This window comes from Heteronotia binoei, chromosome 1, assembly GCF_032191835.1.
Source record: "Heteronotia binoei isolate CCM8104 ecotype False Entrance Well chromosome 1, APGP_CSIRO_Hbin_v1, whole genome shotgun sequence".
Taxonomy (NCBI): domain Eukaryota; kingdom Metazoa; phylum Chordata; class Lepidosauria; order Squamata; family Gekkonidae; genus Heteronotia; species Heteronotia binoei.
In genome coordinates, this window is record NC_083223.1 from 3,271,607 (window position 1) to 3,293,352 (window position 21,746).

General features: G+C 46.2%; 2 protein-coding genes across 2 annotated transcripts in view; both read right to left on the bottom strand.

Annotated features, from left to right (window-relative positions):
• LOC132585448 (cytochrome P450 2K6-like) overlaps positions 1–12,312 on the bottom strand; it is a 46,351-nt gene extending 34,039 nt beyond the window's left edge. The window contains exons 1-3 of the mRNA XM_060257348.1: positions 12,261–12,312; positions 10,138–10,368; positions 4,192–4,341 (exon numbers count right to left, since the gene is read on the bottom strand). Of these exons, the coding sequence (XP_060113331.1) occupies positions 4,192–4,341; positions 10,138–10,368; positions 12,261–12,312 (433 nt within the window). The remainder of the gene's footprint in view (positions 1–4,191; positions 4,342–10,137; positions 10,369–12,260) is intronic.
• Positions 12,313–13,452: 1,140 nt separating this feature from the next.
• RHAG (Rh associated glycoprotein) overlaps positions 13,453–21,746 on the bottom strand; it is a 56,601-nt gene continuing 48,307 nt past the window's right edge. The window contains exons 7-10 of the mRNA XM_060263308.1: positions 19,623–19,744; positions 18,924–18,997; positions 15,849–15,922; positions 13,453–13,700 (exon numbers count right to left, since the gene is read on the bottom strand). Of these exons, the coding sequence (XP_060119291.1) occupies positions 13,623–13,700; positions 15,849–15,922; positions 18,924–18,997; positions 19,623–19,744 (348 nt within the window). The 3' untranslated portion in view covers positions 13,453–13,622. The remainder of the gene's footprint in view (positions 13,701–15,848; positions 15,923–18,923; positions 18,998–19,622; positions 19,745–21,746) is intronic.

Here is a 21,746-nt window from a genome sequence, read left to right on the forward strand (position 1 = left end):
ACTCCAAGAGAGTTCTGGCCATCACATTTAAAGGGACAGCACACCTTTTTAAATGTCTTCCTTCCATAGGAAATAATGAAGGATAAGGGCACCTTCTTTTGGGGCTCATAGAATTGGACCCCCTGGTCCAATCGTTTTGAAATTTGGGGGATACTTTGGGGAGAGGCACTAGATACTATATTGAAAATTTGGTGCCTCTACCTCAAAAAACAGCTCCCCCAGAGCCCCCGAAACCTCCAGATCAATTCCCCATTATACCCTATGAGAAGACGTTTCCCTCTCCACCCCCCTCCCCCCCCGCCCCCCCCTTTCTGGGAAATCTGATGCAGGAGACAGAACTCACTCACCTCCGGAGGTGCAAAGGCACATGGTCCTTTGGGGGCGTGGCTGGGCTCCCCTCCCTTCACCGGCCAGCTGACTGGGGGCGGGAAGCAGCCTGAGAAAACGGAAGAGCTCTGGCTGCTGCGATCGGGGCTGGGTGCGAAGGGCTGCCGTTCTCCTCCTCCCCTCCCCCCCCCGCTTTCCCTTTTATGGCCAGCGGGGGGAGGAGGCTCCAAATCGGGAGTCTCCAGGCCTACCGGGGGATTTGGGACCCCTATTCCCTGCGCCTGCTGTCTACTCGCAAGTAGGCGGCAGGCACTTCTCATCAATAGGCAGCAGCCGCCCCCAGCCCTTCCTCCCCCGCTCATGACGAGGAGACCCAACCATACCAGTCCGAAGTCTGCGCATGTTTTGAAGAAAGGAGGTGGAAGAAATTTCCTCCAGAGGTCTTTTCAAAATACAGACAGACCTCAGAGCCGGTATGCTGGGTGTCCTCGCGGTGAGCTTCTCGAGGCCGGGGGGGATCTGGTGGCAGTGGTGACAGGGCAATCTTCAGGGATGGGGCGGACAGTGGCTGGGTGAGCTTTGGGGGGTGGGAGGGAGAGAGCTGGCTGTGCCAGAAGTAGGGCAGGGCAAATGTCGGGGTGGGGTGAGCAGCAGTGGGGCAAGCTTCTGGGGTGGCGGGCATAAGAACATAAGAGAAGCCATGTTGGATCAGGCCAGTGGCCCATCCAGTCCAACACTCTGTGTCACACAGTGGCAAAATTTTATATATATATATATATATATATACACACACACACACTGTGGCTAATAGCCACTGATGGACCTCTGCTCCATATTTTTATCTAAACCCCTCTTGAAGGTGGCTTTGCTTGTAGCCGCCACCACCTCCTGTGGCAGTGAATTCCACATGTTAAACACCCTTTGGAGTACTTCCTTTTATCCGTTTTAACCTGTCTGCTCAGCAATTTCATCAGATGCCCACGAGTTCTTGTATTGTGGGAAAGGGAGAAAAGTACTTCTTTCTCTACTTTCTCCATCCCATGCATTATCTTGTAAACCTCTTTCATGTCACCCCACAGTCAACGTTTCTCCAAGCTAAAGAGTCCCAAGCATTTCAACCTTTCTTCATAGGGAAAGTGTTCCAGCCCTTTAATCATTCTAGTTGCCCTTTTCTGGACTTTCTCCAATGCTATAATATCCTTTTTGAGGTGCGGCGACCAGAACTGCACACAGTACTCCAAATGAGACCGCACCATCGATTTATACAGGGGCATTATGATACTGGCTGATTTGTTTTCAATTCACTTCCTAATAATTCCCAGCATGGCGTTGGCCTTTTTTATTAAACGCACACTGTCTTGACATTTTCAGTGAGTTATCTACCATGACCCCAAGATCTCTCTCTTGGTCAGTCTCTGCCAGTTCACACCCCATCAACTTGTATTTGTAGCTGGGATTCTTGGCCTCAATGTGCGTTACTTTGCACTTGGCCATATTGAACCTCATCTACCACGTTGATGCCCACTCACCCAGCCTCAACAGATCCTTTTGGAGTTCCTCACAATCCTCTCTGGTTCTCACCACCCTGAACAATTTAGTGTCATCCGCAAACTTAGCCACTTCACTGCTCACTCCCAACGCTAAATCATTTATGAACAAGTTAAAGAGCATGGGACCCAGTGCCGAGCCCTGCGGCACCCCACTGCTTACCATCCTCCACTGCGAAGACTGCCCATTTATACTCACTCTCTGCTTCCTATTACTCAACCAGTTTTTGATCCACAAGAGGACCTGTCCTTTTACTCCCTGACTCTCAAGTTTTCTAAGGAGCCTTTGATGAGGAACTTTATCAAAAGCTTTCTGGAAGTCAAGGTAAACAACATCTATCGGGTCTCCTTTGTCCACATGTTTGTTCACCCCCTCAAAGAAATGTAACAGGTTAGTGAGGCAAGATCTTCCCTTACAGAACCCATGCTGAGTCTTCCTCAATAACCCGTGGTCATCAATGTGCCTACTCATTCTGTCCTTGATAATGGTTTCCACCAACTTTCCTGGTATTGAAGTCAGACTGACTGGCCTGTAATTTCCCGGATCTTCTCTGGATCCCTTTTTAAAGATGGGGGTAACATTTGCTACCTTCCAGTCCTCAGGAACGAAGGCAGATTTCAATAAAAGATTACATATTTTTGTCAGAAGATCCACAAGTTCAACTTTGAGTTCTTTCAGAACTCTTGGATGTATGCCATCCGGACCCGGTGACTTATTAGTTTTTAATTTGTCTATCAGTTGTAGGACCTCCTCTTTTGTCACCTCAATCTGACTCAGGTCTTTCAACACCCCTTCCAAAATTAGTGGTTCTGGGGCGGGCAGAAAGTTCTCATCTTCCACAGTGAAGACGGAGGCAAAAAATTCATTCAGCTTCTCAGCCATTTCCCTATCCTCCTTCAGTAATCCTTTTACCCCATGGTCATCCAAGGGCCCCACTGCCTCCCTGGCTGGTTTCCTACTTCTAATATATTTGAAGAAAGTTTTATTGTTGGTCTTTATGTTTTTTGCAATATGCTCCTCATAGTCCCTTTTTGCCTGCCTGATCACAGTCTTGCATATGATTTGCCACAGCCTGTGTTCCCTTTTACTAATCTCACTTGGACTGGTTTTCCACCGCTTAAAGGAGTCCTTCTTACCTTTTACAGCTTCCATTACTTTGTCTGTTAACCATGCAGGCCTTTTCTTATGCCTGTTTGTGCCTTTCCTAACTTGTGGTATGTATTTTATCTGAGCTTCTAGGATTATAGTTTTAAATAGCCTCCAAGCTTCCCCAAGGGTTTTGACTGTATTTACCTTTCCTTTCAGTTTCCTCCTCACACAGGAGCGCGTGGGAGGGAGCTTGCATCAGCGGTGGTGGCAGGGGTGGGAGGGAGGGAGGCAAATTAGGCCGTTGTCTTGGGCACCGGAAGGGAGCCCGATTCGGCGCCCTCTCGCTCCCGGTGCCCTAGGCAGATGCCTAGTTTGCCTAGTGGGTGAGCTGGCCCTGCTTCCACCTTTACAATTCCCGGGCACCTTTTGGGTGTTGTATTCCACCCAAGGTGCAAGCTGGCTGTTCTATGGTCTCTGGCTCGGATGGTCATTAACATTTTCAAAGTTTTGATGGTTGGTACTTGCTATAGAGGATGGAGTCCTGTGGCACAGAGTGGGAAATCTGCCGCATTGCAGCCCAAGCTCTGCTTACAATCTGAGTTTGATCCCAGCAGAAGCTGGGTTCAGGTAGCCAGCTCAAGGTTGTCTCAGCCTTCCATCGGTAGGCCGATGGAGGTCGATAAAGTGAGTCCCCAGCTTCCTGGGGGTACCGTGTAGATGACTGGGGAAGGCAATGACAAACCACCCTGTAAAAAGTCTGCCAAGAAAACATCCTGACGTGATGTCACTCCATGGGTCAGTAACGACTCTGTGTTTGCACTGGGGACTACCTTAACCTTAACCTTTTACTTGCTAGTAGGCCTGCCAAGCCCCCAGTCTGAGCAGGGGTTTTCCCATCCGGGAGGTTCTCAACCTGCTGGCCCACAAGTGACGTCATCGCTCCCGCGACATCACACGCTGGCTGCTCTAGGCATTTCTGGGAAAACTCTATGGTTTTCCCAGACGCTCTAGCAATTTGGGAGGGGAAATTCTATGGAGGCTGGCGGGGGGGGAGGCGGAATTGGCAACCCTTACTTGCTAGAGGCATTGACAACATGGATAGTGCTTGGGAGCAACCGACTGCCCCCTTCCTGCTAAGCATGAGGGTTTTCACAAAGGCCCAAATTTCAAAATAAGAAGATATTAGCCACGCCTCCCAGACACAATGGTGAAAAACAAGCCACTTACCTTCAAAAGATTCAAACTTCTGCCTTAGAAAATGGCACTCCTCGGCTATTTTGTCTTCTATGGTCTTCTTGCCCATTCCGTGCTCCTGCAATGAGCTTATGGCAAACCGGCGCATCACTTTCCAGTTCTCACCATGAGAAAAAATAATGCCTAGGGTGAAAGAACACAAAGTTCCACGTCAGTAAGACCACTGAGATTGCATTACAGAAAATCCTCTGCTAGGATATGTGGAGATGGATGCGAAGAAAGGCTTCAATTTTTTTTTAAAAAAAGTTGCTTAATTGTGCACTTGTGTTCTTTTGCGGCACAAGAGAAAAACAGCAAAAAAAGTAAAATTAAGAATATGGGTTCCACCTAAAATTTGTCCTCCATCCAGCAAAATAGGTTTAAGTTTTACAGAGTCCTTCTACGGTAGATTCCCGCTTCACAAACCATGCTGCTCTCAAGAGTTCCTGTTGCCCAGAAGCCATGTGTGTAAAAAAAAAAAAAATGGCTGCCGAATGTTCTTGATGCCACATCTCTGCCAGATCATCCAGCAAGTCGCCAAGAGCTCAAAGAGCCTGCAGTGTCTTCGGAAACCGCATAGGGTCCATCCGGCCCCACAGGCAAGCAAAAATGTTGGGGATTTTCCTTTATTTATTTTGTTTTATTTTATTATATTATATTTATAACCCGCCCTCCCCTGAGGGCAGCTAACAACAGTTAAAGCAACATAGAATTGAAATAGAGTCACAGTTTGTTTGTTTTTTTTAAGGTAAAGGTAGCCCCCTGTGCAAGCACCAGTTGTTTCCGACTCTGGGGTGATGCTGCTTTCACATTTTCACGGCAGACTTTTTACGGGGTGGCTTGCCATTGCCTTCCCCAGTCATCTACACTTTCCCCCTAGCAAGCTGGGGACTCATTTGACCGACCTCGGAAGGATGGAAGGCTGAGTCTAGAGAAAGGAAAGGAAAGGCCCCCTGCGCAAGCACCAGTTGTTTCTGACTCTGGGGTGGTGCTGCTTTCACGTTTTCACGGCAGACTTTTTACGGGGTGGCTTGCCATTGCCTTCCCTAGTCATCTACACTTTCCCCCTAGCAAGCTGGGGACTCATTTGACCGACCTTGGAAGGATGGAAGGCTGAGTCTAGAGAAAGGAAAGGAAAGGTCCCCTGTGCAAGCACCAGTCGTTTCCAACTCTGGGGTGACGCAGCTTTCACGTTTTCATGGGAGACTTTGTACGGGATGGTTTGCCATTGCCTTCCCCAGTCCTCTCCACTTTCCCCCCAGCAAACTGGGGACTCATTTTACTGACCTCGGAAGGATGGAAAGCTGAGTCAACCTCGAGTCGGCTACCTGAACCCAGCTTCCGTGGGGATCGAGCTCAGGTTGTGAGCAGAGCTTAGGACTGCAATACTGCAGCTTTACCACTCTGCGCCACGGGGCTCTAGAATCACAATAAAACCATTATAATCATTTCATACAATTACAGTTACAATCCCTAGGATCCAAGATGGCATCCTTTATTTAAATTCTTATTTAGTGCTATATATATAAAATGATATTGTTAAATGCTGTTTAGGGCTCTACATTTATGCTGGGATGGGTTCAGGTATTAATGCTGCGGGATGGTGGAATAGTGGTTACCTCCCTGTTAGATATTAAAAGCCAGCTTGAACAGTTCTGTCTTGCAGACAAGTCCCACAGGGCCCTGAAGTTTTCAGGATGAGCATTCCACGGAGCAGGGGCTGCCATTGAAAAGGCTCCAGCTCTAGTGGTGGACAGCTGCGCTTCTTTTGGTCTGGGGATTGTAGGAAGATTTTGTGAACTTGATTGTAGTGCTCTCTGAGGCTCATTTAGGGAAAGGCGGTCCTGGAGGTAGACAGGTCCCAGGCCATATAGGGCTTTAAAGGTCATAACCAGCACAGACGAGCTTAGGATTGCAGTATTGCAGCTACCACTCTGCGCCACAGGGCTCTTTCCAGGTATGGAACCAGCTGTCTTATCCACCTAAAATGCAAATTTAGCAGCAGCTGCTACCTGAGCCTCCATAGTCAACGAAGGCTCCAGGAGCACCCCTAAGTATACAAGATTATGCCTGGGATGGAGAAAGTAGAGAAAGAAGTACTTTTCTCCCTTTCTCACAATACAAGAACTCGTGGGCATTCAATGAAATTGCTGAGCAGTCAGGTTTAAACGGAGAGAAGGAAGTACTTCTTCACCCAAAGGGTGATTAACATGTGGAATTCACTGCCACAGGAGGTGGTGGCGGCTACAAGCATAGCCACCTTCAAGAGGGGGTTAGATAAAAATATGGAGCAGAGGTCCATCAGTGGCTATTAGCCACAGTATGTATATATATATATATATATATATATATATATATATATATATATATATATATATATATATATATATATATATATATATATATATATATGTGTGTGTGTGTGTGCGTGTGTGTGTGTGTGTGTGTGTATACACACAAACACATATTGGCCACTGTGTGACACAGAGTGTTGGACTGGATGGGCCATTGGCCTGATCCAACCTGGCTTCTCTTATGTTCTTATGTGACACAGAGTGTTGAACTGGATAGGCCATTGGCCTGATTCAACAGGGCTTCTCTTATGTTCTTATGCGACACAGAGTGTTGGACTGGATGGGCCATTGGCTTGATCCAACATGGCTTTTCTTATGCGACACACAGTGTTGGACTGGATGGGCCATTGACCTGACCCAACATGGCTTCTCTTATGTTCTTATGTGACGCAGAGTGTTGGACTGGATGGGCCATTGACCTGACCCAACATGGCTTCTCTTATGTTCTTATGTGACACAGAGTGTTGGACTGGATGGGCCACTGGCCTGATCCAACACGACTTCTCTTATGTTCTTATGTGACACAGAGTGTTGGACTGGATGGGCCACTGGCCTGATCCAACATGGCTTCTCTTCTGTTCTTATGTGACACAGAGTGTTGGACTGGATGGGCCATTGGCCTGATCCAACATGGCTTCTCTTATGTTCTTATGTGACACAGAGTGTTGGACTGGATGGGCCATTGGCCTGATCCAACATGGCTTCTCTTATGTTCTTATGTGACACAGAGTGTTGGACTGGATGGGCCACTGGCCTGATCCAACATGGCTTCTCTTCTGTTCTTATGTGACACAGAGTGTTGGACTGGATGGGCCACTGGCCTGATCCAACATGGCTTCTCTTATGTTCTGAGTAGCGAGATATACAGAGACTGGGCAGAGCCATTAATTGGAGACAGAGAAAGAAAGGGAAGAGTGACAGCCCGCCTGGAAGGTAGTTCCCCAAAATGACCACCTATCATTCCATATCATTTGGTTTGCTCTGTGGCAAATTTGTGAGAGTCGGAATGGTGCTAAATAATTGGGCTGGGTGAAAATTTGTAGACAAAAGGCCAACGCCATGCTGGGAATTATTAGGAAGGGAACTGAAAACAAATCAGCCAGTATCATAATGCTCCTGTATAAATCGATGGTTCAGTCTCATTTAGAATACTGTGTACAGTTTTGATCACCGCACCTCAAAAAGGATATTATAGCATTGGAAAAAGTGCAGAAAAGGGCAACTAGAACGATTAAAGGTTTGGAACAATTTCCCTATGAAGAAAGGTTAAAAAGCTTGGGGTTCTTTAGCTTGGAGAAACGTCGACTTCGGTGTGACATGATAGAGGTTTACAAGATGATGCATGGGATGCAGAAAGCAGAGGAAGAAGTCCTTTTGTCCCTTTCTCACAATACAAGAACTCGTGGGCATTCGATGAAATTGCTGAGCAGTCAGGTTAAAACGGATAGAAGGAAGTACTTCTTCACCCAAAGGGTGATTAACATGTGGAATTCACTGCCACAGGAGGTGGTGGCGACTACAAGCATAGCCAGCTTCACGAGGGGTTAGATAAAAATATGGAGCAGAGGTCCATCAGTGGTTATTAGCCACAGTGTGTGTGTATATATATATAAATTTTTTGGCCACTGTGTGACACAGAGTGTTGGACTGGATGGGCCATTGGCCTGATCCAACATGGCTTCTCTTATAATTAGAACTCAGGTCTGGCCACTCATAATCCAGTGGCACTTTAATTGTTACACCAGACTAGTGCTCATCAGGGGTCATTTTGTAGCAAAATAGGCGCCGGAGCTCATTAGCATGACTCATTTGCATATGCCCCACCCCCTGACATCATCAGAAGATGTACTAAATTATATCACCTCAGCATCTACCTTAAAATGCTTCTTGAATTAGGATTATCATAATGAAACCTTAATCTCATCATACTTTTTCAATGAGAAAGATTTCCATCTGTCTGCTTTATACGTTTTGGTTGTTTCCCCATTTTTGGAGGCGGGGAATATTAGAAAATTTGTCATATTTTAGAGTTCATCAACATTCTCACAGTGAAGTTGAACAATGGAGCCGAGAAGCAAGTATTTGGGGAGGGGGGGGGGTAAGAAAGAAAGAACACAGAAAAATTCAGAGGTTCTGGAGCTCTGCCCAAAATAAGGCCTGATTAGATCACAAAATTCCTTCATAAACAATTCTGTTTTGTAGAGATGTAACGAAATGCCTTTTTGGGTGGTTTGAAATGAGCAAAAAACCTTCACTCTTGAGTTTTAGAAGTATTTTAAAAAAAAAAAAATCCCCCCCCCCAAAAAAAAAAATCCAGGTTTGAATATCACATTGGTATTAGGATCCAGAGGTTTGGGGTTTTTTGAAACTGGAATTTATTTTCATTTCCAATATACTTGAACTCTTTAAAAAATGGAGGCGTGAATTTGCACACCCCTACAGACTGCAAGAGAAGAGCCCTGTGGCGCAGAGCGGTAAAGCTGCAGTACTGCAGTCGGAGCCCTCTGCTCATGACCTGAGTTCGATCCCAGCGGAAGCTGGGTTCAGGTAGCCGGCTCGAGGTTGACTCAGCCTTCCATCCTTCCGAGATCGGTCAAAGGAGTCCCCAGCTTGCTGGAGGGGAAGTGTAGATGACTGGGGAAGGCAACGGCAAACCACCTCATAAAAAGTCTGCTGTGACAACGTTGTGAAAGCAACGTCACCCCAGAGTCGGAAACGACTGGTGCTTGCACAGGGACAGACTGCAAAGAGTGCTTGAGAGAGGGCAGTTGAAACGAGGGAGATGGGATGCAAACCAATGTCTCTTCGCTGAGATGGGAGTTAGCTTAGAAGCAATTCCTCTGGCATGGCTACCAGTGTTCCCTCTAAGCTAAGTTAGTGGTAGCTAGCTCACAGTTTTTTAGCCTCCGGCTCACACATTTTTGTCTTCGCTCAGGAAGGATGGCCTCAAAGCAAACTAATTTATGCAGCAGCTCACAGCTGGAATGCCAGTAGCTCACAAAGTAGAATTTTTGCTCACAAGACTCCACAGCTTAGAGCAGGGTGTTCAGCTCATTTGTTATGAGGGCTGGAAATGACACAAATGAGACCTTGTCAGGCCGGGCCATGCGTGTCATGAAATGTAATGCCAGGTAGTGGAGATATAAACTTTACAAAGGACACAGACATATACATTTAAAGCTTTTGTATCTCTCCAGTGTGATCGAGGGCACTGGGGGACAAGGAGGGGTAAGAGCCTCAGCCAATAGAAGGAAAAGAGGCTTGGTTCAGTAGCTCTGCTGTGCGATCGAGAGAGCCTGGCAAAGCAAGCCCTCCCACTACACCCCAAGGGAGGAGCTTCAGTCAATGGAGAAAATAGAGGCTTTGCTCCTGTGCGATTGAGCAAGCCCAACTAAGCAAGCTGTGACACAGAGGGAAGCAAGAGAGAGGGAAAAGAAAGCAGACTTGCTCCCTGGCCTGATAGGAAGACTCTGGGGGCTTGATCTGGCCCCCGGGCTGCATGTTTGACAAACCTGGCTTAGAGGGATCACTGATGGCTACATGTATGCAAGGAAGACTGAATTGTACACAGAAAGAAGGGCCTCACCATAGCCATTGGAACAATCCTCGTGAATTGGGATTTGGGGCCTCTCCGAAAAGGCATCTGCCTGGTTCACCAAAGCCTCCTTTATAGTCTCATATCCTGCCAGCACGACCACTTGCTGGGGTCCAGTGTGAAAGCTGAAGACGGGGCCATACTCCTTGGATAGCTGCAATATAATAAAAGAACAACAAGAAGTGAGGGGGGGGGGAAGGAGACAATGCCGATTTGGGTTTGCTTGGGTTGGAGCCAGTTTGGTGTAGTGGTGAAGTGGGCGGACTTTTATCTGGGAGAACCGGGTTTGATTCCCCACTCCTCCACTTGCAGCTGCTGGAATGGCCTTGCATCAGCCAGAGCTCTCTTATCTGGGAGAACCGGGCTTGATTCCCCACTCCTCCACTTGCACCTGCAGGAATGGCCTTGGGTCAGCCAGAGCTCTCTTATCTGGGAGAACCAGGCTTGATTCACCACCCCTCCACTTGCAGCTGCTGGAATGGCCTTGGGTCAGCCAGAGTTCTCTTATCTGGGAGAACCAGGTTTGATTCTCCACTCCTCCACTTGCACCTGCAGGAATGGCCTTGGGTCAGCCAGAGCTCTCTTATCTGGGAGAACCAGGTTTGATTCCCCACTCCTCCACTTGCAGCTGCTGGAATGGCCTTGGGTCAGCCAGAGCTCTCTTATCTGGGAGAACCGGGTTTGATTCCCCACTCCTCCACTTGCACCTGCTGGAATGGCCTTGGGTCAGCCAGAGCTCTCTTATTTGGGAAAACTGGGTTTGATTCCCCACTCCTCCACTTGCAGCTGCTGGAATGGCCTTGGGTCAGCCATAGCTCTCTTATCTGGGAGAACCGGGTTTGATTCCCCACTCCTCCACTTGCAGCTGCTGGAATGGCCTTGCGTCAGCCAGAGCTCTCTTATCTGGGAGAACCAGGTTTGATTCCCCACTCCTCCACTTGCACCTGCTGGAATGGCCTTGCGTCAGCCAGAGCTCTCTTATCTGGGAGAACCAGGTTTGATTCCCCACTCCTCCACTTGCAGCTGCAGGAATGGCCTTGGGCCAGCCAGAGCTCTCTTATCTGGGAGAACCAGGTTTGATTCCCCACTCCTCCACTTGCAGCTGCTGGAATGGCCTTGCATCAGCCAGAGCTCTTTTATCTGGGAGAACCGGGCTTGATTCCCCACTCCTCCACTTGCACCTGCAGGAATGGCCTTGGGTCAGCCAGAGCTCTCTTATCTGGGAGAACCAGGTTTGATTCCCCACTCCTCCACTTGCAGCTGCTGGAATGGCCTTGCATCAGCCAGAGCTCTCTTATCTGGGAGAACCGGGCTTGATTCCCCACTCCTCCACTTGCACCTGCAGGAATGGCCTAAGGCATTCCTAAGGTTGCCAGGTCTGTGTTGGAAAATATCTGGAGACTTTGGCGGTGGATCTGGGAGAGGGCGGGGTTTGGGGGAGGGGCCTCAGTGTAGCCCAATGCCATGCAGGAAACTCTTCTAAGCCGCCATTTTCTCCAGAAAAGCTGAACTATGCCTGCTGGAGATCAGTTGTAGGGTTGCCAATCCCCAGGTGGGGGCAAGGGATCCCTCGGTTTGGAGACCCTCCCCCCACATCAGGGTCCTCAGAAAGCGGGGGGAGGGGAGGGAAATGTCTGCTGGGAACTCTATCATTCCCTATGGAGATTTATTCCCATAGAAAATCATGGAGAATTGATCCGCGGGTATCTGGGGCTCTGGGGGGGGGCTGTTTTTTGGGGTAGAGGCACCAAATTTTCAGTATAGCATCTAGTGCCTCTCCCAAAAATACCCCCCAAGTTTCAAAAGGATTGGACTAGGGGGTCCAATTCTATGAGCCCCAAAAGAAGGTGCCCCTATCCTTCATTATTTCCTACGGAAGGAAGGCATTGAAAAGGTGTGCCGTCCCTTTAAATGTGATGGCCAGAACTCCCTTTGGAGTTCAATGATGCTTGTCACAGCCTTGATCTTGGCTCCACCCCTAATGTCCCGTGGCTCCACCCCCAAAGTCCCCAGATATTTCTTGAATTGGACTTGGCAACCCTAATCAGTTGTAAAAGTGGGTGATCTCCAGGCCCCACCTGGAGGCTGGCAACCCTAAATTCTGCAGAGCTTGCAAGGCAGAGATGTCCCAGCAGGCTTTGGGCTGAGGGCAGCAATTGGCGTCATCTTAACTGGCAAGCCCTTCCCTTTCCCCCACCCTGCCTTCTTTTGCTTAAGGGGAGACAGTAATGTGTATTGTAATTACTTTGGCACCGTTCGATGCTATCTCTAACTTTTAACTACTTTATCTTTTGGCTTTTACTTTGTATATCTTCTGTTGCTAACTGCCCTGAGCTCGGTGAATTCAGGGAAGGGCAGGATATAAACTGAAATATAAATAAATATTAATAAAATAAATATAGTCAGGGGGTTTTTGGAGGAAAAAACCCAGCAGGAACTCATTTGCATTTTAGGTCACAACCTCAATCCCAAGCCAACTCTGTTCCTATGTGGAAGCTCTCACAGGGCCCTGACCTCCTCCTGCAACTCATTCCACCAGCTAGTGGCAGCAACGGAAAAGGCCCTCGCTCTCGTTGATTTGAGCCTCACTTCACTTCTCACTTCTCTGATATCCAGGAACTTCCCAGCCCAGTGTTGACAACCCTATCGAAGCCGGCTTTTGGTTTTTTTGCTGGCTGTTTTAGTCTCCTTCAGAAAATATGTCATGTTGTGCCAGTAATCAATTTGTCCCCTTCTTTGAGTCCTTGCTTCCTGGAAGAATGGTAGGCCTACAAATGTTCTGAATAAAAACAAATCCATCACAATCCAAGAAGAGTGAACATGTGCGGGAGGGAAGCTGCTGGCTGTGTCGCTGAGTCGAGTTTTAATAAAAATGTGTGTACTATTTGTTCATGTCTTGTGGCTCTCAAACATCTGACATTCATTCTATGTGGCTCAGAAGAAGACGACGACGATATTGGGTTTATACCCTGCTCTTCACTCCGAATCTCAGAGCAGCTCACAATCTCCTTTACCTTCTTCCCCCACAACAGACACCCTGTGAGGTTGGTGGGGCTGAGAGAGCTCTCCCAGAAGCTGCCCTTTCAAGGATAGCTCTGCAAGAGCTATGGCTGAAGCAAGGCCATTCAAGCAGCTGCAAGTGGAAGAGTGGGGAATCAAATCCGGTTTTCCCAGATAAGAGTGCAGCACTTAACCACTGCACCAAACTGGCTCTAATTAAGGAAGTTTGGCCACCCCTGACATAGATTATGAGTTTGTGTATTGTGTGTTCAGTAAAGTATAATATTCACAGTAGCAGTCCAGAAGAACCTGTCAATAGCATTTTATTGAGGCCTTATGTTCAGCGGTTTTGCGCTAAGTTATAATATCAGTAGAAAAACAGGTAGAAAAACAAAGTTGGGTCAGGATTTTGTTTTCCTGACAAATTGAAGAAAGCACCAAAGGGCAAAGGAGACAAGGTTTGACTTCCTTCCTTTCTACGAATCAACATTTAATTTGTTCTGATCTTCAATGTTATCAAGGCTGCTTCTTTGTGCTTCCACTTCTCCAGCGACCTAGAAGGAAACGCAAACAAGAAATGTACTTGAGTCCGCGCCATTTAATTTGTCTCACCTGGAGATCTCCCACTATTACAATTGATCTCCCGACGGCCAAGATCAGAGATAATAAATGTCTACTTTGGGGGGTGGGGGGTGGACTTTATAGCAGTATGCTCTGCTGACGTCCCTCCCTTCCCCATATTCCTCTGCAATCCCTCTCCCTGAATGGTCTTTCCTTGCTTAATTAGGGGTGCCAAGTCCAATTCAAGAAATATCTGGGGACTTTGGGGGCGGAGGCAGGAGACTTTGGGGGTGGAGCCAGGAGACACTGGGGGTGGAGCCAGGAACAAGATTGTGACAAGCATAATTGAACTCCAAAGGGAGTTCTGGCCATCACATTTAAAGGGACCGCACAACCTTTTAAATGCCTTCCCTCCATTGGAAATAATGGATAGGGGCACCTTCTATTGGGGCTCAACTTTTTCTGGTCCAATCTTTTTGAAACTTGGAGGGTGTTATGGGAAGAGGCATTGGGTGCTATGCTGCAAGGTTGGTGCCCCTAACTAAAAAAAAACAGCCTCCCCAGAGCCCCAGATAACCGCGGATCAATTCTTCATCATACCCTGTGGGAATCGATCTTCATTACACCCTGTGGGAATCGGTCTGTGGGAATAATGGAGTGACCAGCAGATATTTCCTCCCACCCCTCGCTTTCTGATGACCCTGATTTAGGCCAGTAAATTCTAAGAGGTTTTGGATTCAGGATAGGCGCAGTACTGGCCTGTTTAAAATCGTACGCTTAAATGTTTTGAGCTAAAATTGCTGAAAAAAGAAGGGCTTGCTTGATATTAAAATTAAAAAATTAATTATAAAGAAAATAAGAGCAACTGGCCATCTTAAGAGCAGCTTGCTGAATATATTCATAGAGGGCTATAGGCCAGCAAACTCCAGAAGGCTTGAGCATCTGGTTAAATGAATTCGTTTGTACTGGCTCCAGCTCCTATATGGAAAATATACATTTAAGTGTCTTGGAGTGAATGAGAGAAAAGATGCGGTAGAAGAATATTAACATTTGGTTGGTACTAGTGGCTGTTAAACCTGGAAGAAACATAGAAAGGCATTACTCCCGAGGAAGTCTACTGATGAAATGGGTCTATATCCTTGTGCTCATGGACTTTTGTTGCAATGGGGGGATGTTAAAATTGGACCTCTGTTACAACATGAAGTATGCAAAATGTATAATATGAAGTATTAAAATACCTTTGTTACAACATGAAGTATGCAAAATTTAAAATGTGGAGTAATAAAATATATAAAGATTTTAAATGGTTTTAATAAACTTTGTTAATCAACATATCACAGTAGTTGTTTAACTTCCATTGCCTGTTCCATTAACTTTGATCCCTTTTTTGTTGTTACCCCACCTGGCAACCCTTTGCTTAATACAGCAGTTCAGCCTGCTTCAATCGAATATGTATAAAGCTAACTTTCCGAGTGATTCGATTTAAGTGGGGAGGGACGGTGGCTGAGTGGTAGAGCATCTGCTTGGGAAGCAGAAAGTCCCAGGTTCAATCCCTGGCATCTCCAAAAAAGGGTCCAGGCAAATAGGTGTGAAAAACCTCAGCTGGAGACCCTGGAGAGCCACTGCTGGTCAGGGGAGGGACGGTGGCTCAGTGGTAGAGCATCTGCTTGGGAAGCAGAAGGTCCCAGGTTCAATCCCCGGCATCTCCAAAAAAAGGGTCCAGGCAATTAGGTGAGAAAAACCTCAGCTGGAGACCCTGGAGAGCCGCTGCCAGTCTGAGAAGACAAGACTGACTTTGATGGACCAAGGGTCTGATTCAGTATAAGGCAGCTTCATATGTTCAAGCGCGACTTCACAGTTTGGGGACCTACCCCACTCTGAGTCACAGGAACCACGTTGGTGCCCACTGTGATCATTCTGAAAGGTGCAATTCTGGGGGTGGGGGAAACCTCTTACGAAGCAGACCCATCTGTAAAGGAAGCGGAAGCCATCTTGATTGCCCCAGAAGGATTGAAAGGAGGAAGTGGTACTGGCTATTCTTCTAACCCTGCCATCTAGTCTTCAACATGCATCATTGCACTATGTTATAAGCCTCAGAGTAGCATGAAGAGAAAGCTCTCTGTCGCATAGTTGTATCCTACCTCCCAATACACTGAGTCGTCGTAACAGTTCTGGTCAGGGGGCTGTCCCAAGAAGGGCAAACTCAGAAGCAATCCTGCACCACGGGAGAAAAACACAGCAGTAGATTGTAAGTGAGCAGTCCTTTCTAACAGATTCTCTTCATAAATAACAAAAGAGGGATACCATCAACACAGGAATCCCTTCTGCCCCCTGAAGAATTTAGGGAGGCGCACTTGATTCTGTCTTCCTCTGTTGCATTATCATAACCACCCTGTGAGGTAGGTTGAGAGTACACCTGGTCCAAGGTTGCCCAGAGAGCTTCACGGCCAAGCGGGATTAGAACCCAAGTCGGCCCACTTGTAGTCCAGCACTACTTGAATCATTATACCAGACTTGTGCTCAGTCACCCTCTGGAAACCAACACAGCCACCCTCTGAAACTATCTTCTCCAGTATGAGCACTAGCATGGGTGGAATTCTAGCAGGAGCTCCTTTGGATATTAGGCCACACACCCCTGAGAGCCTTGTAAGCTCTTGGAGGATTGGCTACATCAGGGGGTGTGGCCTAATATGCAAAGGAGTTCCTGCTAGAATTCCACCCCTGCTCGTGCTCATACTGGATAAGATAGGTGGCTGTGTTGGTCTTCAGAACAAAAGATTCGAATTCAAATTCAGTAGAACCTCAGAGACCAAAAAAAGTTTCAGGTCATAACATTTCAGGAGTCAAGGCTCCCTTTTCCCCCTTCCTTTTTCCACTTGTGTCTGATAAAGAGAATGTTGACTCTCAAAACCTTATACCCCTGAATCTCTAGTTGGTTTATATGGTGCCACTGAGCTTGAATCCTGCTGTTATACTTGAGAAAAACTCATTGTTTTCAACTACCTATATGCAGAGGTCTAGTTCTAGAAGAATGTATCCATCAGTGGCCATTAGCCACAGCGTATTGTTGGAATTCTCTCTCTGGGGCAAGTGAAGCTCTGTATTCTTGGTGCTTGGGAGGGGCAACAGTGGGAGGGCTTCTAGTGTCCTGGCCCCACTGATGGACCTCCTGATGGCACTTGGCCTCTTTGGCCACTATGTGACACAGAGTGTTGGACTGGATGGGCCATTGGCCTGATCCAACATGGCTTCTCTTATGTTCTTATGTGACACAGAGTGTTGGACTGGATGGGCCACTGGCCTGATCTAACATGGCTTCTCCTATGCTCTTATGTTTGGGGAAGTGATGCTCTGTATTCCTGGTGCTTTGAGGGGGAAACAGTGGGAGGGCTTCTAGTGTCCTGGCCCTACTGATGGACCTTCTGATGCCACCTGGCCTTTTTGGCCACTGTGTAACACAGAGTGTTGGACTGGATGGGCCATTGGCCTGATCCAACATGGCTTCTCTTATGTTCTTATGTTACCCTTTTTAAAAAGGAATTTTAGCAATTAATCTTTCATTCATAAATATATCTATATATTTTTTTAAAAAAAAACCCAAAGCTCACTTTGCATACACACACACATACACAATTAATTTATGTGGAAGCTTTGTATAGTCTTATTCAATCTGAAAAAAATGGAGTGTGGTCTAAACATTTTTTTTTTTTTGTCCAGACCACAATTAGATCTAAGCCGGGCTTTTTTTGCAGCATCAGGAGCTCCTTTGCATATTAGGCCACACACCCCTGATGTAGCCAATCCTCCTGGAGCTTGCAGTAGGCCCTGTAAGAAGAGCCTTGTAAGTTCTTGGAGGATTGGCTACATCAGCGGTGTGTGGCCTAATATGCAAAGGAGCTCCTGCTGCAAAAAAAAAAACAGCCTTGGATCTAAGTACTAGTATCTTCCTGTTTCATTCTTTAGGCATATTACTCTACAAGAGTTGGTATTTTCCCATGTCATTTCGCATAGATGCTGGATCATTCCTAGGGCTGCTTTCACATTTCATTGGATAACACAATCTTTTTAGAAATACATCTCTCTCTCTCTCTGTATATATATATATATATATATATATATATATATATATATATATATATATATATATATATATATATATATATATATATCTTTATAGTATAAAGAAAATACAGCCCTGATCTGAATAGCCCAGACAAGCCTGATCTCATCGGATCTCAGAGGCTAAGCAGGGCTGACCTTGGTAAGTAATTGGATGGGAGATTGCTAAGGAATACCAGGGCTGGGATGCAGAGGCAGGAAATAGCAAATCACCTCTCTGAATGTCTAAACCCCACTAGGGTTGACTTCCAGGCATACTCACAGACACAGACGCACAAACACAGATGCGTGCACACGCAGAGAGATGCACAGAGAGAGAGAGAGAAAGAAATGCAGAAAAGGAAAATTAATTATACATTATAAACGACAACAAAAAAAGAGAATAATTATTTCTCCCCGACATCCCCTGCATTATGTTAAAGGGTTTTTGGAACACTGTCTATTAGGTACAATAAGAATTACTTCCACTGGGATATATTTATATTCAACATTTTACATTTCAAATTTTGGAACCAATCTATTTCTCTGATGAATTATTAGTTTCACCATTGCTGCATACTCAGTACTGTGTACTTCCGATATTACTTTTGCCATTACTGCATAATGCAGCCTTAATGTGTTGTAACAATTGCTTGGAATTGGACTCTCCTGTCTGAAAGGGGCCATGGTTCAGCGGTAGAACATCTGTGCGACATGCAGAAGGTCCCAGGTTCAATCCAGGACATCTCCAGTTATGAGGACCAGGCAACAGGTGACATGAAGGGCTTCTTCCCATGAAGAAGTCTAAGTAGGCAATACTGACCTTGATGGGCCGATATCCTGGTTCAATATAAAGCAGCCTCGCCAGGGTGGAATTCTAGCAGGAGCTCCTTTGCATAATAGGCCACACGCCCCTGATGTAGCCAATCCTCCAAGAGCTTACAAAAAAGAGCCTTGTCAGCTCTTGGAAAACTGGCTACCTCCGGGGTGAGTGGCCTAATATGCAAAGGAGCTCCTGCTAGGATTCCACCCCTGAGCCTCTTTCATGTGTGTGCTCATTATCCAGTGGGAGTGAGAGCAGCCTAAGACAAACATTCAGAGGACTTGAGTTTACTGACCTGTGAAGGCTCCTCCTGCCAACGCGATCCCAATGGAGCACCCAAGAGCGGCCGCCTGCATTCCAGCCGTTACGCTAAAATACAACGAAATAATACAACATGTTTCTTTCACAGAAGCACTCATTTGCACGTACAACAGAACCAAAACACGCAGTGGAGGTTTCGCTCATCTCAAACCTCCCAGGAAAAAATGCATTTCTTCATCAGGGTTTTTTTGGGGGGGTAGAAAAAAGCACAGCAGGAACTCATTTGCATATTAGGCCACACCCCCTGGTGCCACCATTGTTTCACACAGGACCTTTTTAAAGAAAAAGCCCAGCAGGAACTCATTTGCATATTAGGCCACCCACGCTGATGCCACCATTTTCCCACACAGGACGTTTTTAGAAAAAGCCCAGCAGGAACTCATTTGCATATTAGGCCACACCCCTGGCACCACCATTGTTTAACACAGGACCTTTTTTAGAAAAAGCCCAGCAGGAACTCATTTGCATATTAGGCCATCCACCCTGATGCCACCATTTTTCCACACGGGGCTATATGGTAGAGAAAGCCCAGCAGGAACTCATTAGGCCACATCCCCTGACACCAAGCCAGCTGAAACTGCATCCCCGTGCTTTCCTGCTCAAAAAAAGAAGCCCTGTTCTTCACAAACTGTAAATATATTGTGTGGCTGAACAAAAGATTTTAAATACTCACTTTGTGTTAACCTGTACAGCACCAGCAATAATGCTTGCAAGTCCCCCGAAAATTCCAGGTAAACCGTGCAGGTTGTGGACACCGCAGGTGTCTTGAACCCTCAAGGATGAGGCAAGAATTGGCTGAAAGGTAGGAAATGAGATTAGCTGTGTGGTGCTTTTTGCTGTGAGATAATTTTAAAAATCTTTAAAATAGGCATTATCAAGAATGAAGGGTGCAGTTTCCCCTCCCCGCCCCCTTATGGGATGTGCCATTTCAAATCTGGTTTCTAGGGCCCAAAGAGAAACTGATTTTAAAAATACATATCTGGTTGTATCTTAACCCACCAATTAGCCTGCATATACAAGATACAACTCTTTTTGTGCTGGCTTTGTTCTTGTTTTCACAGCTTGCTCTAATGATCTTTTGGGGATGTGTTGAGTTTGATTAATGAAATGTTGTGTTGTAATACACCTTATGAAACTAACTTAATCAAATTACTCTATGTGATGTGTAAAGTTAGTGTTGATTTCTTGCCAGTGCTAAAATGGGTATAGTTGCGCACTGGCCAAAAAACCAGAGTGCCATTAATGTATGACTGCTTTAACCATTTGTTTGTTTGTTCAGTCAGTCAGTCAGATTACACGGTGTGGCTGATAAACTAAGGAAAAGTGGTGTCAAATTTTGCTGGCTACCTCTAGGCCAGGGTTTCCCAAACTTTTCTTTCCTGTGGCTCGGTTATTTTTACACTTATCCTTCGTGGCCCACTAAAATTTTGGGGTGGAGCCGGGAGTAAGGAATTATGTCATTTCCTGTGGTGTCAAGGGCCAAGTGATGTCACTTCCAGGGCACACTGAACCAAAACTCCACCTTTTCCTGTGATGTCACTTCCAGGGCATTCCCCCAAACCTGCCTCTTCTTCGGAAGTAACTTCATTTTTTAAAAAAAAATCTCTCTGAAACTCATGCTGAGCCAAAATGGGGGTGGAAAGTGAGTGGTCTTCTCTTTCCACTCCCACACCTGCATGCACCTATCTGTTCGTGTGTTCTTCTCCAGTTTGCAGACACTCCTAATGCTCATGTTCAGTTGCCTGCACCACCTACACACCCCTTCCTCAACAGCACTGACCACTGTATGCAGTTGGGAGTGCTGTTGCCATTGCCATCAGGAATAACAGCACTGTGTATCACCCACACTGGGCCGTGGCAGCTGCTCTACCTCAAAATATGCTGAAACATTTAGTAAATCCTTCCTTCAGCTGCTACTACTGGAACCCTGACTCAAGCTATAACCAAGCTTGCTTGGTTTCAAGAAAATCTTTCGACAGCTATTTTTCATACTTTTCTTTGGCTGAAATGCTGGGAAATTGCTGTGAAAGGTAGCAGAGAATTGTACTGCAATTAATGAATTAATTTTAGTTATATGAAGTTCATACAAGCTTTCTTGCAGTTATCCCAAAAAGGATATTTATGAGGGGCTTGCAACTTTTTACTGGCTGTGTTTCCCATGCCTTTTAAAGCAACCTGTTTTGCAGATATTTAGCCAGTGAACTTCTTTTGTTCTTTTTTAATATCTACAGGAGGAGTTTAATTTTGGTGTCAGACAGCTGTTAAAAGTAGGACCAGTAAAATGGTGCCAAGTTCATAGTACCATCACTTCCAGTGCTGTTGAGATATACTGCAGTAATCTCCAATAATCTCTTTCTGCCCCACACCTCTCACTCTCACTCACTCACACAGAAATCTCATAAAAAGGCCAGCTGGCTACAACTGGGGGTGCCAGCTTTTCATTGGCAGAGCTCCTATGTCTGCAACAACAGTATGATGAACAGAAAAGTTTAATCCAGTAAAAATGGAAGGAAAGAAAGAGAAAGGGGAAGAATGAAATGGAAGGAGAAGAAAAGAAAGACATGGAAAAAAAGAACATAAGAAGAGCTATATTGGATCAGGCCAGTGGACTATCCAGTCCAAAATTCTCTCATACAATGCTCAAAAAGCACCAGAATGTCCGCCAGTGGGGCCAGGGCACTAGAAGCCCTCCCACTGTTGCTTCCCCCCCTCCCAACAGCAAGAGTAAAGACAGAGCATCACTTGCAGGGAAAGAAAGAAAGAAAGAAAGAAAGAAAGAAAGAAAGAAAGAAAGAAA